Source organism: Polypterus senegalus, chromosome 5 (assembly GCF_016835505.1).
Source record: "Polypterus senegalus isolate Bchr_013 chromosome 5, ASM1683550v1, whole genome shotgun sequence".
In the NCBI taxonomy this organism is placed as follows: Eukaryota; Metazoa; Chordata; class Cladistia; order Polypteriformes; family Polypteridae; genus Polypterus; species Polypterus senegalus.
In genome coordinates, this window is record NC_053158.1 from 68,316,142 (window position 1) to 68,331,592 (window position 15,451).

The 15,451-nt window shown below is 37.1% G+C and overlaps 1 protein-coding gene across 4 annotated transcripts in view; it reads left to right on the top strand.

The window, feature by feature from the left end:
• LOC120530341 (piezo-type mechanosensitive ion channel component 2) overlaps positions 1 to 15,451 on the top strand; it is a 559,538-nt gene that overhangs the window by 350,818 nt on the left and 193,269 nt on the right. For all 4 annotated transcript variants that reach the window (XM_039754759.1, XM_039754756.1, XM_039754758.1 and 1 more), the window contains exon 5: positions 1,174 to 1,336. In XM_039754759.1, coding sequence (XP_039610693.1) covers positions 1,174 to 1,336 — 163 coding nt within the window. The remainder of the gene's footprint in view (positions 1 to 1,173; positions 1,337 to 15,451) is intronic.

Sequence of the window (15,451 nt, forward strand, 5' to 3'; positions counted from 1 at the left end):
TCTCTTCCAGTATTAACCTAGTTATGTGGAAGTTAACTTAGAACTGAAGACAGAATTCTAGATGTAAATTGACAAGAGCATTATGGGTGTTAAGCACAAATCTGCACACACTGAGGTAAATAATCCAGGATATTATTTGTTTTTAATTGGTGACGGACAGTGATGGATACAAAAGGTCTCTCAGGTCCTTTTCAAAAAGTTTATTTTACACTTTGTGTCTATCCTGGCATAGATATAATCAGTGATTATATATTGCAGAAATTGTTCTTAAGGGAACACAGAAGTGGGCAGAATCTCATTCTTGAAGATTAATTTGCATTTCCCTTCTAGGAAACTTGTGACTTTTGAAGCAAACCCGGGTCTCCTAACTGCGAGGCAGCAGCGCTACCCACTGCGCCACCGTGCCGCCCTATTGAAGAGATTAGAAAGGATATTATTCTTTAACTCATTGTTCTTATGAATTGTGAAATAGTACCAGCAAGACATAACGGAGTAAATAAGTTGAGAGTTCTTTTATTTTTCATATGGTTTTCAGAGGCAAAAAAATCTTGGATAGGCATTCACAATTACATTAGTAAAAGGAATTTGTTTCTTGTAGATGCATCAAATATAATTACTGTTTTGCCTGTCTCGTGATTTGGCTGGTGTTGAATGACATGCTTTTATTTTGTTTGTTTTTTTCTGTTTCTACTTTTTTTTTTTGATAACCCAACTCATACTTGCTTTTATTTGAATTTTACTGATGTCAAGTTATAAGTAATATAAGGTTAATGTAACTGTCCTTTTGCTGCATCATAAGCACAAAACATAAAGGCATACAGCTACAGTAGATATTTTATATTGTATTTCAATCATATTTATAACCACAAAACAAAAAATAGAAGCTTGGTTCGTACATTACACAAAATCACAATATTGTTATGTCATCTTTTGTTTGCTTAATTTAAAACAAACTCTGCTCCTAAATTATCTCAGAATATTTTTTTTCTTTTTTTGATTTAGTTATAAAATATTATTTTTTAAAAATTAAGTGTTTGGGGTCATTGAGGCAAGAGCAATTTGATGAAGAGTGCATATATTTTATCTTTATATGTTGCCTTTTGATTAAAATGAAAGCAGCATTAATAGAATTTGGAAAATAAAATTAAGGAATGTTCTCTGTTTTCTTTCCAGTGTAAGGGGAGCCGATGCAGGGAATGGAATCAGGGTGTTCATTCCAGATATTGGGATGTTTGTTGCAGGCTTGGCAACATGGCTGTTGTGTCGAAGTCTGGTTCAGAACTCCCTCAAGGAAGACATGGCCCAGTATAACACAGACTTTGAATGTGAAGAACAGGTAAAAAATTATAACCACATTTTGCATTATTAACATTTCTTTTATTACAAAAGGAGTTATCATCAGCAAACTACCATACCTTGAAATTGCTGTGTTCCTTATCTAAAGTAATGATCTGACTGAAAATGCATAAAATCCAATAATTAAAAATAAATAAATAAAGAATAACTGAAAATGTAGAAAAAATAAAACAGATTTCAAAGGACCCTAAAGAGTATAACTTGTTTCTTAAATGATAAGTGAACTACCAGGAAATTTTATAAGATAATGATTGTCAGTTATAGTGCCATTCGTAAATCAGGAGTATCAGAAGTACTATGTGACTAAATGGTTTTGATATATACAATATTTGTATTTTTTATTTTTTTATTTTTTATGATGGTTTAATATTATTGGCAGGCAGTGTGTTGTAGTGATTAAGGCTTTGGACCTAGGACCTCAAGTCCATAGGTTGTGGATTCAAATCCTGCTACTGATGCTGTGTGGCCATGAGTAAGTACTTCACCTGCCTCTGCTCAAATTAGAAAAACAAAAGAAATGTAACCAATCTTATCTTAAATGTTGTAAATTGCCTTGGATAAAGGCAGTAGTCAAATAATAAGTAATAATGATAATATTAGGTACTGGGGCTGCTTACTTTTAATCATGCTATAAACATTTATCCATGAGTAAAAAATTTCTATTTTTGGCTTTTGTTGATGGTCATTGAAAAACACAGTTTTACAGGAATGTGTTTTGTTTTTAAATTGAAACAGGTAATCAGTAGGAATAATGTGAAATCTGAGTATATACAGTGATCCCTCGCTATATCGCGCTTCGACATTCGCGGCTTCACTCCATCGCGGATTTTAAATGTAAGCATATCTAAATATATATCACGGATTTTTAGCTGGTTCGCGGATTTCTGCGGACAATGGGTCTTTTAATTTATGGTACATGCTTCCTAAATTTGTTTGCCCAGTTGATTTCATACAAGGGACGCTATTGGCAGATGACTTGGAAGCTACCCAATCAGAGCATGTATTACATATTAACTAAAACTCCTCAATGATATACGATATGCTTCCCGCGCGGTGCTTGATTGTTTGCTTTTCTCTGTCTCTCTCACTCTCTCTGCCTGACGGAGGGGGTGTGAGCAGAGGGGCTGTTTGCACAGAGGCTGTTTGCCTAGAGGATACGGACGCTCCTGTAAAAAATGCTGCTTTATCGCGGTGCTTCGGCATACTTAAAAGCCCAAAAGCACGTATTGATTTTTTGATTGTTTGCTTTTCTCTCGCTCTCTCTCTCTCTCTCTCTGACATTTTCTGCTCCTGACACGCATTCTTTGAAGAAGTAGATATGTTTGCATTCTTTTAATTGTGAGAAAGAACTGTCATCTCTGTCTTGTCATGGAGCACAGTTTAAACTTTTGACTAAAGGGTGTTATTTCATGTCTAGAGGGCTCTAATAATGTTAACAGTGTGGGAGAGTTTATAAGGGCTTAAAATATATAAAAATAACCATACAAACATATGGTTCCTACTTTGCGGATTTTCATCTATCGCGGGGGATTCTGGAACGCAACCCCCGCGATCGAGGAGGGATTACTGTATTATTATCATTATGGACATGTTACGATTTTCATTTGCATTTCCATTCACTCAAGTACAGTATTTCTGTTTTTCTACAGCTGTATATATTTCCCTTTTAACATCTGCAAATGTGAATGTATTTGCAAAGCAATGTTTGAGGTGAATATACTTGCCAGTTTTGAGGATCACAGCACAATTTAGGTGGCTTCTCCAGCAGAGGTTAATCCTTCGCTATTTAACAGTGTCGTATCTCACTTGGAGTTTGCAGCACCGTGATAGAGGAGTGATGTTGTTTTTAATTGCCACAATTGAATAGAGGGGGAAAGGAGTAAATTTAGTTTTTGGGCTGGAGGTCAACGTAGCTCATCTAAAAGTGCTAGTTGCCAACAGAAAAAAATAGCACTAGGCATCCATTGAGCTTTGCATGGTCATTGTAGATCACCAAACTTTCTTTTTCCATTTTATATCATGTTCACTTCTTTTTTTTATGCCTAGGACACTGCCCCATCAACATTAATCCCTATTGGTCAGTGGTGGTATCTATGTGGCCACCAATCACCTATGCTACATTCTTCATTTGCATAAGAACTCTGTTCTTCAGCTCCCCAATTCAGAGCACAGTACATAATTTAACAGCAAACAATACTGCTCAGTCCCTACTCTTTCTTTCTTTCTTTCTTTCTTTCTTTCTTTCTTTCTTTCTTTCTTTCTTTCTTTCTTTCTTTCTCACAAGCTTTGTCCACCACCTCCCGACTCTGGCTCCTCGAACGGAGTGAGGTGGCCTCCTTCTTCCGGCAGCACTTCTGGCTGTGGTGGAAGTGCTCCACTCCAGGTATCCGGGACTTTCCGGAGCCAATTCAATCCAGGGGGGGTTTCCCTCTCGTGTTCCGCGGATGGTACTGCCATAAACCTGTCCACTCCTCTGGTCCTTCCATTACAGGGGTGTCGAAGCCGGGCAAGGGCCCTAGCCGTCCACCACAATATATATATTGCTCAAAAAAATTAAAGTTAACACTTTTTAATCAGAGTATAGCATCAATTCAATGAAACGTCTGGGATATTGATCTGGTCAGTTAAGTAGCAGAGGGGGTTGTTAATCAGTTTCAGCTGCTTTGGCTAACAACAGGTGCACTAGAGGGGCAACAATGAGTCGACCCCAAAAACAGGAATGGTTTAACAGGTGGAGGCCACTGACATTTTTCCCTCCTCTTCTTTTCTAACTGTTTTTTCACTAGTTTTGCATTTGGCTACTGTCAGTGTCACTACTGGTAATATGAAGCGATACCTGGACCCTACAGAGGTTGCACAGGTAGTCCAACTTCTCCAGGATGCCACATCAATACATGCCATTGCCAGAAGGTTTGCTGTGTCTCTCAGCATGCTCTCGAGGGCATGAAGGAGATTCCAGGAGACAGGCAGTTACTCTAGGAGAGCTGGACAGGGTCGTAGAAGGTCCTTAACCGTTCAGCAAGACTGTTATCTGCACCTTTGAGCAAGGAGGAAGAGGATGAGCACTGCCAGAGCCCTACACAGTGACCCCCAGCAGGCCACTGGTGTGAATGTCTCTGACCAAACAATCAGAAACAGACTTCTTGAGGGTGGCCTGAAGGACGACATCCTCTAGAGGGCTCTGTGCTCACTGCCTGGTACCGAGGAGCTTAATTGGCATTTGTCATAGAATACCAGAATTGGCAAGTCCATCACTAGAGCCCTGTACCTTTCACAGGTGAGAGCAGGCTCACCCAGAGCACATGTGACAGACGTGAAAGGGTCTGGAGAAGCTGTAGAGATCATTATGCTGTCTGTAACATTATGCTGTCTGTAACATTGTTCAGCATGACCGATTTGGTGGTGGGTTAGTGATGGTCTGGGAAGGCATATCCATGGAGGGACGCACAGACCTCTACAGCCTAGACAATGGCACCTTGGCTGCCATTAGGTATCTAGATGAAATCCTTGGACCCATTGCCAGACCCTATGCTGGTGCAATGCGTCCTGGGTTCCTCCTGGTGCATGACAATGCCCGGCCTCAGGTGGCGAGAGTATACAGGCAGTTCCCGGAGTATGAAGGAATTGATACTATTGATTGGCCCCAATGCTCACCTGACCTAAATCCAATAGAACATCTCTGGGACATTATGTTTCGGCTCATCCTATGCCGCCAGGTTGCACCTCAGACTGGCTTGGTGCTCAGTGATGCCCTGGTCCAGATCTGGGAGGAGATCCCCCAGGACACCATCTGTTGTCTCATTAGGAGGCATGTATAAAAGCACATGGGTGCCATACAAACTACTGAGTACAATTTGGAGTTGCTGCAATGACATTTCAGCAAAATTGACTAGCCTGCCACATCATTTTTTTCACTTTGATTTTTGGGGTGTCTTTGAATTTAGCCCTCTGTAGGTTGATACTTTTTATTTCCATCAAACAATGTGGCATCCTTTCGTTCCTATCACATTACCCACTCCATATCAGTATAGATAGCCAGCATGATTTTTTTCCCATTGAGATCTGATGTGTTTTCAGTGTTCCTCTAATTTTTTTGAGCAGTTTATATTTATCATATATTTACACTGTACAGTATATATATATATAAATCTGTATATTAGGCCTGGGAAAGTTAATTTGTTAATTTTTGGCAGTTATTGTGACCAGTTTAACCTGTTAAAAAATATTAAATGTTAAAAAAGGGGATCACCTCATACTGGTGTTCATTTTTTTTATTTATACATGCTGACTTAGGTGCAGTGGAGCGGGTGGAAGTGGGGTTTATGGTAGTCCTGGAGCAATAGTAATGAAAAGTAGCAAAGGTAAAAATTATGGTCTCTTTTTTTCATGTCATATTTCTGTAAGAAGATCAAATCAATGTCATACCACCTAAATGCAAAATTAGTTTATATATATATATTGTGGCGGGTGGCCGGGTCCCATGCGCCCCTCCTACACATCTACCAGGGAGACAAGTGTGGGAAGCTCGTTATCTCCTCCTGGACGCTAGATGTCAGTCTTCCTGGGTTGCAAAGGTGCCTCGGACTCCCCCAAGGCTTCATGGGGGTTGGAGTTCTGTGCAGCTCTGTGGGGTTCCGCAGGCATCACCAGGGGGTGCTGCAACAGGAGCAGCTGGCCCCTTTTCGGCACTGGTTTCACCTTACCTGGAAGTGCAGCTGGATGTCAGCAATCAACCACCTGGAGCACTTCTGGGTGCCTAATAAAAGGGAGCCAGCAACCACCATTCGGCAGCCAGAATCAGGAGGAAGAGGACGAGGTTTCCAAGGAGGAGTGGTGGTGCCAAAAGGGAGTGTTGTGTTGTTTGGATTGTGTGCTTTTGGGACTGTGTTATGCCTGTGTAGTTCTGTAGTACTGTATATATATATTATATACATATATATTATATACACATATATATATTATATATATATATATATATATATATATATATATATATATATATATATATATAAAATTATGTGTCTGTCTGTGTCCATTTAATTACTATGTCTCTGTCACAACAAATGGTGCACCAGTAAAATTTTTAGTAATACATTGCATTGCATTTGTTATTTCAATAGATAGCATTACACAACACTAACACTGCTTTAACAAGTCCCATACCAAATGACATATAACTGAGACATATACATTGTGTGGTGCACTCCAGATGTTAACGCTGAGGTGTACATTCATTACTTAGATTTCAGCCTTGTCTTAGACAGGTAGCACAACTAGTACACAATACAAATGAACAGTGCAGGAAATGTTGAATGCATTGGGGTTATAAATAATACTGTTTTAAAAGCATGATTTTATTAATCAGAATATTTAAAATTTTAGTATGAATCTGTTAATCACTTTTTTGCCATAATAAGTATTATCACAAAATGCTTTACACAAATAGTACAGAAACCAATGTTAAACTTATATAACAGTTGCAGTAATCAATATAATTAATTACAAAATGTCCTAAAATGATGGTACGACAAAAAACCTAAAGAAACAGAAAAAGGCTATAATGAGCCCTTTAGAAAGGCATATGCCATCTTGTTTCCTCCTTTTCTGTGTTAGCCCCCTTATCCATTTTTTTTAAAATGCTTGGACCTTAGGAATTTCACCAACATTCATTAGGTAAAAGAGTCAAAGAGAGCTACTGTATAAATAAGATGTATATAGGAACTGCAGGCTTTGGAAGAAAATTATAAAGCAGAATTAATACCATGTAACTACAAAAAGAACTAAATGCTCAAATCTCTTTCTGTAAATTAAAACTTTAGTATTAACAGCTGTTGTCTATTTATACTTTCTGCTCAAACAGAATGTAGTAGGGAATTGCAGTATCCCTACAGATTTTATTTTTTCTCCAGCCGTCTGGAGTTTTTTTGTTTTTTCTGTCCCCCCTGGCCATTGAACCTTACTCTTATTCGATGTTAATTAATGTTGATTTATTTTGTTTTATAATTGTGTCTTTCATTTTTCTATTCTTTAATATGTAAAGCACTTTGAGCTACTGTTTGTATGAAAATGTGCTATATAAATAAATGTTGTTGTTGTTGTATTCCAATCAAGAACTAATGAAGTGCTGGAAACTCTTTCCTGTAATCAAGAAGAAACAATTATGCTCGAGGATATGGTGATGATAGTGTGAGGGTTCTAACAAATGTAAAGGATATCAAAGTTGATGAAAGAATTATAAAATGAACTGTGCAAAACTGTATTCCAATGAAGAAAGAGAACCATTGTGTGAGTACTACTAGTGTGTGTTTTGCAATATAGAGACAGCAGAAGTTTATCTTATTATTGTAAATATCTGAAAATCTTGTGATGTGTTCTGATGCCAAATTACTTTCAGGACAGTTTTTGGGTGAAGATGAGTATAATAAAATTACTTGTAGAATGTTTTAGTTTTCTTCTGAATAATGAAATTCAATAGATATGGAAAAAGTCATGATGCACAAAAAGAATCTAAAAATTGCCATGATAAGTTCTAGGAGTCTATATTAGAGTTTATACTAATATTTCAGAAAGATTTTGTAGCCAGTGCTCTAAAAACTGCAAAAGAATAGTTAAATCTACAATTTAAAGCAGAATTTGTTGGAGTTGTTTTGCTGTAGTTAGAATCCATAATTAGAAACATTCAAACAAATGGTTACTGTTAGGTTCATCATCGGTCCTTGTGCCATTTTTTTTTATTTTGTTTTTGTTATCTCATTGCTGTCTGTTCATTTCAGTCTTTCTACATGGAAGCACAAATCTAACATCAGGGTATTAATTGTATTGTTTGTGCATATTGTAGGCCACGTGTGTATGGTAGTATTATTGATGCAGGATGCACACTTGTCTGTGATGTCATGACCATTTTTCTACATAAAACAAGCCTGTAAACAATGTAAAAGGGTCAGCTTTTTAGATAGCCATTTACTTTAATTATATAGCCTTACAACAACATTAAGGTAGTTTTATTTCTTTTGAACTTAGTTTTACATAAATACGTGCTTGCAGTGGTTGTGCAGTATTGTGCATGCGAAGTAAATCCTTTTTTATGACCTGTCCAAACAGGACCAGCCAAATCCATGAAAAAATCCTTCCACAGTCTAAATTTTGTATTTCATTTATTAAATAAAGAAAATTGAAACATTCAACAACCAAACAAGAAAATAAAGAAAATAAATAAAACTAAACACGTCAAACTTCAAAGGGGTAAAAGGCAAAATTAAGTTAAATACCAAGATTCAACATCCATCCATTATCCAACCCACTATATCCTAACTACAGGGTCACGGGAGTCTGCTGGAGCCAATCCCAGGGCACATGGCAGGAGACAAACCCCGGGCATGGTGCCAGCTCACCACAGGGCACACACACACACCAGGGACAATTTAGAATCACCAGTGCACCTAACTTGCATGTCTTTGGATTGTGGGAGGAAACCGGAGCACCCAGAGGAAACCCACACAGACACGGGGAGAACATGCAAACTCCATGCAGGGAGGACCCAAGAAGCGAACCCAGGTCTCCTAACTGTGAGGCAGCAGCATTACCATTGCGCCATCGTGCCACCCAGATTCAACATGAAAAACTCAAAATTCTCAAAACAAAGCTACATTTCAAAAGCCAACAATACCAAATTCAATTTTCAAAGCAAACACATTTTCCAAAGAACACAAAAGCAGCTTGCTAACTGCAAGCATTTAATTGCACACCTAGTAACCATAGTACCTAAGAATCGCAGTTCAATCAGGGACCTATCTTTCTATCACAGAAAACAATGAAAGGTAAGCTTCAACAGGTGAACCAGTTAAAGTTAAAGGAGTGGGGGAAACAGTAAATAGCATTATAAATGTGGAGAGGTACTAGTGTAAACCTTTCACTTGTAGGCTATATTACAGCTACTGTTAACATTTTTCCTCCTGCTATATGGAGTTTGTTAAGGCCTCTGGTACAATGTTATAATACAATGTTACAATACAAAGTTACAATATCTTAACTTGTCCTCCTGTCACTACTAAAGCAAAGACTATCTATTAGCATGCTTTGCTTCCTGTTAATTTTTTTCTTTACTCCTACGATTATTATATTTATGTTGGGAAAGATAAGAGGAAAATGATATTTGATGACATCTGTTTTGAAAGGATCAATTCCAAGCTGTTCCCTTGTATGGTATGCCAGATATCTGTAAATAAGTTTCATATATCTTAAAATGAAAATACTGTGTTCGAGTATCTGAATCTCATTTCATGATCTTTCAAAATATGTCATAGATATCATTAATGCATTTTGAGATATCGCACATGATTTTCAAAATATTTACACTCTTAATGAAGGGGGAGGAGGGCAGAGTTATTTTTCAGAGCAATGCCACGGGAAAGTATCCACATCCAGAAATAACCTTTTATTTCTGACTATACATAAATATACAAAAAATGGTTACAAATTTGTGCAATACCTACAGGTACATGATTATTAAAAGAATTCTTGCTGCCTGCTATAACACAGGCTAAGTTCAGGTTTTTTTGATCTGTTAGTATCCTACAATTCTAGTCTATTATAGATTACAAATTTCTGTTTTGCCTACATATTGGTCACTTTTTTCAAAAAATTCATAATTTTATGTGAAAAGAATACTTCCCAGAAAATTAAAAAAATAAGTAAAACATAGAAAAAAATGAAACCAAACAGAAACAAAACAGGGGAAAAACAACTATATGAATGCTTTTTCTCATTTTTTTCAATTAAGTCTTGCCTTGTTTTAAAAAGAATAGACATATCCCCTAAGTGAGAATTTTCTTTTTTTCCAATTTTAAATACTGTTAAGTTATGTCAGTTACCCACTGCATTATAAAAGATGAGTTGGGATTCTTTCATTTAAGCAACATAAGCCTAGATGCTATTAGTTTGGTATAGGCTATTAAAATTATTTTGTCCTTATCCACTTTAAGCCCATGTGGGAGTATGTCAGATATAATTGTTAATGGCTTAGGAGTGATTGTGACAGCATGCCTATCTGATAATTATTTAAAGATTTTTTTTTGTCCTAGATTGCATCTGTTGCAAGTTGGATTTTCTTCTGGGTACATTTTGAACAATTTTAAATGAGATAACTTATATGATTATATATATATATATAGACCATTATTGAGTGGGATTATGCATAAAGAGATAGAGTGAATTCTGTGTGTGGCTGACTTCCACTCCTTTTCTGAGATGTTAATTGAAAGGTTCTGAGATGTTAATTGAAAGGTCCTTTTCACAGTGTACCCTTGGATTCGGAAAATTCTGCAGGTTTTTTTTAACAAAATTTATTATTTTAAAATAGTGAAATAGTGATTCTGGCAAGTTAAATTTGAACATTAATTGCTCATAAGATGCAAATACATAATCTATTTGCAGTTCTCTTAGTGCCTTAATCCTGAGTGTATATAAAGAAGTGCAGCAAGATTTCATTTTCATTGCTGACCAGGCTGGTGTAAATTCATCATATTGTGCTCATTTCCGGGTCTTTACTGTATGTACAGTATATTTACCACCCAGTAGTAAAATTGAAATAAAAGCTTAGGAAGGAAGTTCATCTAAACAGTTCTATTAACAGCAGTACTTGGCTAGTAATTAGCAAAATTTTCACTACTGCAGCCCTCCAGCAACAGATCTAAAGAGTGCAACTCTACAGGTTGATCTCCTTAGTATTCTTGTGAGTCTAAGGTTTTGTGTTCTCTCCAATAAAATACATTTAAGGAATATGTATATTTAATAGAAATTGTTTTTTATGGTATCTAAGAACTCCAATGTTTTCTGGGCAAAGAACAGAAATAGTTAGATGGTATCAGATATACTGTACAGTATAAGGATTATCGAAAAGGAATAGTAAGTTTAATTACCCCCACACAACAAGAACATTTATGCTAGCCCACATTTATGATAATATGTACATGAAATTTTATTGCAATTAAAATGTTAAAACCACAGGGTGTCTGAGCTTTCCCTTAAAGATAGGGTGAGAAGCTTGGTCATCCGGGAGGAGCTCAGAGTAGAGCCACTGCTCTTCTGCTTAGAGAGGAGTCAGATGAAGTGGCTCGGACATCTGATCAGGATGCCTCCCGGATGCCTCCCTGGTGAGGTGTTCCCGGGCACTTCTAACCGGGAGGAGGCCCTGGGGAAGACCCAGTACATGCTGGAGGTACTATGTCTTTCGGCTGGCCTGGGAACGCTTTGAGATTCCCCTGGAAGAGCTAGTAGAAGTGGCCAGGGAGAGGGTAGTCTGGGCATCTGTGTTCAAGCTGCTGCCCCCGTTACCTGATCTCGGATAAACGGAAGAGGATGGATGAGTGTTAAAATGATGCAAAAGCAGTTAAATACTAAAGAAGAATAAAAAGAAAATATCTAAAAATGTAATAGACAGAGACAGACAGGTCAAGTTATGGGAAGAAAACAACCGAGGTTATTAATCTCATTAAGTTCATTAGGATTACAAGTGTTCAGTTTATAAATATAGAATGTCTCCACATGTAACAAATAGTTGTTGTACTATCCATTACTTGGTTGTGGTTTCACAATATCCAATAGTAAATTAGAAAATTAAAGTGCTTTCTGTTCAGCAGTCTGGTGTCCGTTTGGACAAAACAGTTTTACCAATATATAAAATACATATTATCCATAGTTGATTAGCACATGCAAGTAATAATTTCACTATATTCTTTTCATATAAAAATAATGACCCTATAAACCAATAAAAATGTATATATTACACAATTGGTGCTGCAGCTAGATTTGTTTGAAAGGGTAATATTAACATGTGTGGTATTTATTATGTTATCTTTTCGTTCACTGGCACAACAATAACAGTGTAAACAAGGAAACTGCCCAGGTGGTCTTTGGAAGGTGGAAGGAAGTGTGTAAATGTTTAGCTCTTTTTCAGGATATTTGATATTCTGGCCATGTGAAAAAAGGTTTGAGACTTAATATGTACTGTTTAAAATGGAAGTTGAAGCTGTTGGCAAATTTGGCACATATACTGTAAATGTGCAAATAATTCTTTTCTTTTTTTGTTAGTGAAATAATTGAGAAACTAATAGATTGCCAATTAAGTGCTCAAGTGTTTAAAATCTCAAGGTATGCAGTGAAATATTTCTATCTGTGGGTTTCAAAAATAAAATAAATTTAAATGAGTGGCATCTCAGAGGTTATGGTTAAACACACATTCAAGACATACTGTATTACAGGCTTTTAAATTCTAGTTTTAACCTCTTCTTTAATCAGACAGATTGTGCATCATTAACTAAGCATTCGTTACTAAACTTTAGTATGTTATCACAAAGTTTACTTAGATGAAAGCATGCTTATGAATTGTAAGAATGGCTTACCAAAATGATACAAAGATTCCTTTAATGCATTCTGTTTCTAAGCCTGAATAATGTTTTATAATTGGATATTTACATTGCTAAGGTTGTATGTGGTAGAGTACTTGCACTTCCTACTCTTAACTATAAAATTCCCATTAATAACACAGTTATATTCCATCATTCAGCATGTACATCTGGACTGAATTAGATTGTGTTATTTTTTCAGTGGCAGAGGCATTAGAATAACTAGGTCTCCTTTTTTACCTTTGCTGTGTGCCTAGCTTATGCTGTCTCTCAAGAGCATGCCATCTGGGCTCTGTGCCAGCAAAGTTATTGTGCTTTAAATTTTCTGTTCTTTATTAAAAATGGTCTGTAGACTTGTTCCCTCCAAGTGTGCAACCATTTAAGAGTGGTAATGAGTTGGAAGTTAGCCTGGCATCTGGCAGGCTTTTCCCCTTCATGACTCAATGCTAATTAAAACCACACTTTTTGTTCAGTTCTGAAACACCATTAGTTTTGGAAAAAAGTGAAGCTTTTTTTAAGACAGAATGAATGTGCACATTTCAATAAAATACTACTGTCCTTGATGCTTTAACACAAATTTGAAAAGTCTTTGTTTTGTTTACTCAGCTGCTACTGCATGAAAAATCCTAAAAACCTCAGAATGAACTGAGTAACAATTTACATTTGTGCTCTAACTCTATTAATGATTATAATAGTTGCCACCTTTCTCTGGTAGTATTTAAAAATTTGTTGCTATTATTTTTGTAGCTTAACATATAAAAAAATCATAAATCTAGTGGGGTTTTACGGCAGGAAAACACTGCAGCAGATAGTTAATAAAATGAAAACTGGCTGTTTCTGGAACAGATATAAAAATTGCAACATAATATTACTCAGAAGAGTCAAAATTTTTAGGAAAAAAGTTATAATGTGCAAAACCATTTGTTAAAATAACTGTTTTTAAAATGATATTTTTTATAATTATTTTTATAATTATAATTATTTTTAATGTAATTGTTTTGAAGTAAAATAATAGGTTATTTGCAGCATCTTATTGCAAATGTTGAAGGACGCCAGCCTTCTAAGGAAGTATAGTTGGCTCTGTCCTTTCTTACACAGAGCATCAGTATTGGCAGTCCAGTCTAATTTATCATCCAGCTGCACTCCCAGGTATTCATAGGTCTGCACCCACTGCACACAGTCACCTCTGATGATCACGGGGTCCTTGAGGGGCCTGGTTCTCATAAAATCCACCACCAGCTCCTTGATTTTGCTGGTGTTCAGTTAAAGGTGGTTTGAGTCGCACCATTCAACAAAGTCCTTGATTAGGTTCCTGTACTTCTCTACCTGCCCACTCCTGATGCAGCCCATGATAGCAGTGTCATCAGCAAACATTTGCACGTGGCAGGACTCCGAGTTGTATTGGAAATCCGATGTACAGTGGTGTGAAAAACTATTTGCCCCCTTCCTGATTTCTTATTCTTTTGCATGTTTGTCACACAAAATGTTTCTGATCATCAAACACATTTAACCATTAGTCAAATATAACACAAGTAAACACAAAATGCAGTTTTTAAATGATGGTTTTTATTATTTAGGGAGAAAAAAACTCCAAACCTACATGGCCCTGTGTGAAAAAGTAATTGCCCCCTGAACCTAATAACGGTTGGGCCACCCTTAGCAGCAATAACTGCAATCAAGCGTTTGCGATAACTTGCAATGAGTCTTTTACAGCGCTCTGGAGGAATTTTGGCCCACTCATCTTTGCAGAATTGTTGTAATTCAGCTTTATTTGAGGGTTTTCTAGCATGAACCGCCTTTTTAAGGTCATGCCATAGCATCTCAATTGGATTCAGGTCAGGACTTTGACTAGGCCACTCCAAAGTCTTCATTTTGTTTTTCTTCAGCCATTTAGAGGTGGATTTGATGGTGTGTTTTGGGTCATTGTCCTGTTGCAGCACCCAAGATCGCTTCAGCTTGAGTTGACGAACAGATGGCCTGACATTCTCCTTCAGGATTTTTTGGTAGACAGTAGAATTCATGGTTCCATCTATCACAGCAAGCCTTCCAGGTCCTGAAGCAGCAAAACAACCCCAGACCATCACACTACCACCACCATATTTTACTGTTGGTATGATGTTCTTTTTCTGAAATGCTGTGTTCCTTTTACGCCAGATGTAATGGGACATTTGCCTTCCAAAAAGTTCAACTTTTGTCTCATCAGTCCACAAGTATTTTCCCAAAAGTCTTGGCAATCATTGAGATGTTTCTTAGCAAAATTGAGACGAGCCCTAATGTTCTTTTTGCTTAACAGTGGTTTGCGTCTTGGAAATCTGCCATGCAGGCCGTTTTTGCCCAGTCTCTTTCTTATGGTGGAGTCGTGAACACTGACCTTAATTGAGACAAGTGAGGCCTGCAGTTCTTTAGACGTTGTCCTGGGGTCTTTTGTGACCTCTCGGATGAGTCATCTCTGCGCTCTTGGGGTAATTTTGGTTGGCCGGCCACTCCTGGGAAGGTTCACCACTGTTCCATGTTTTTGCCATTTGTGGATAATGGCTCTCACTGTGGTTCGCTGGAGTCCCAAAGCTTTAGAAATGGCTTTATAACCTTTACCAGGCTGATAGATCTCAATTACTTCTGTTCTCATTTGTTCCTGAATTTCTTTGGATCTTGGCATGATGTCTAGCTTTTGAGGTGCTTTTGGTCTACTTCTC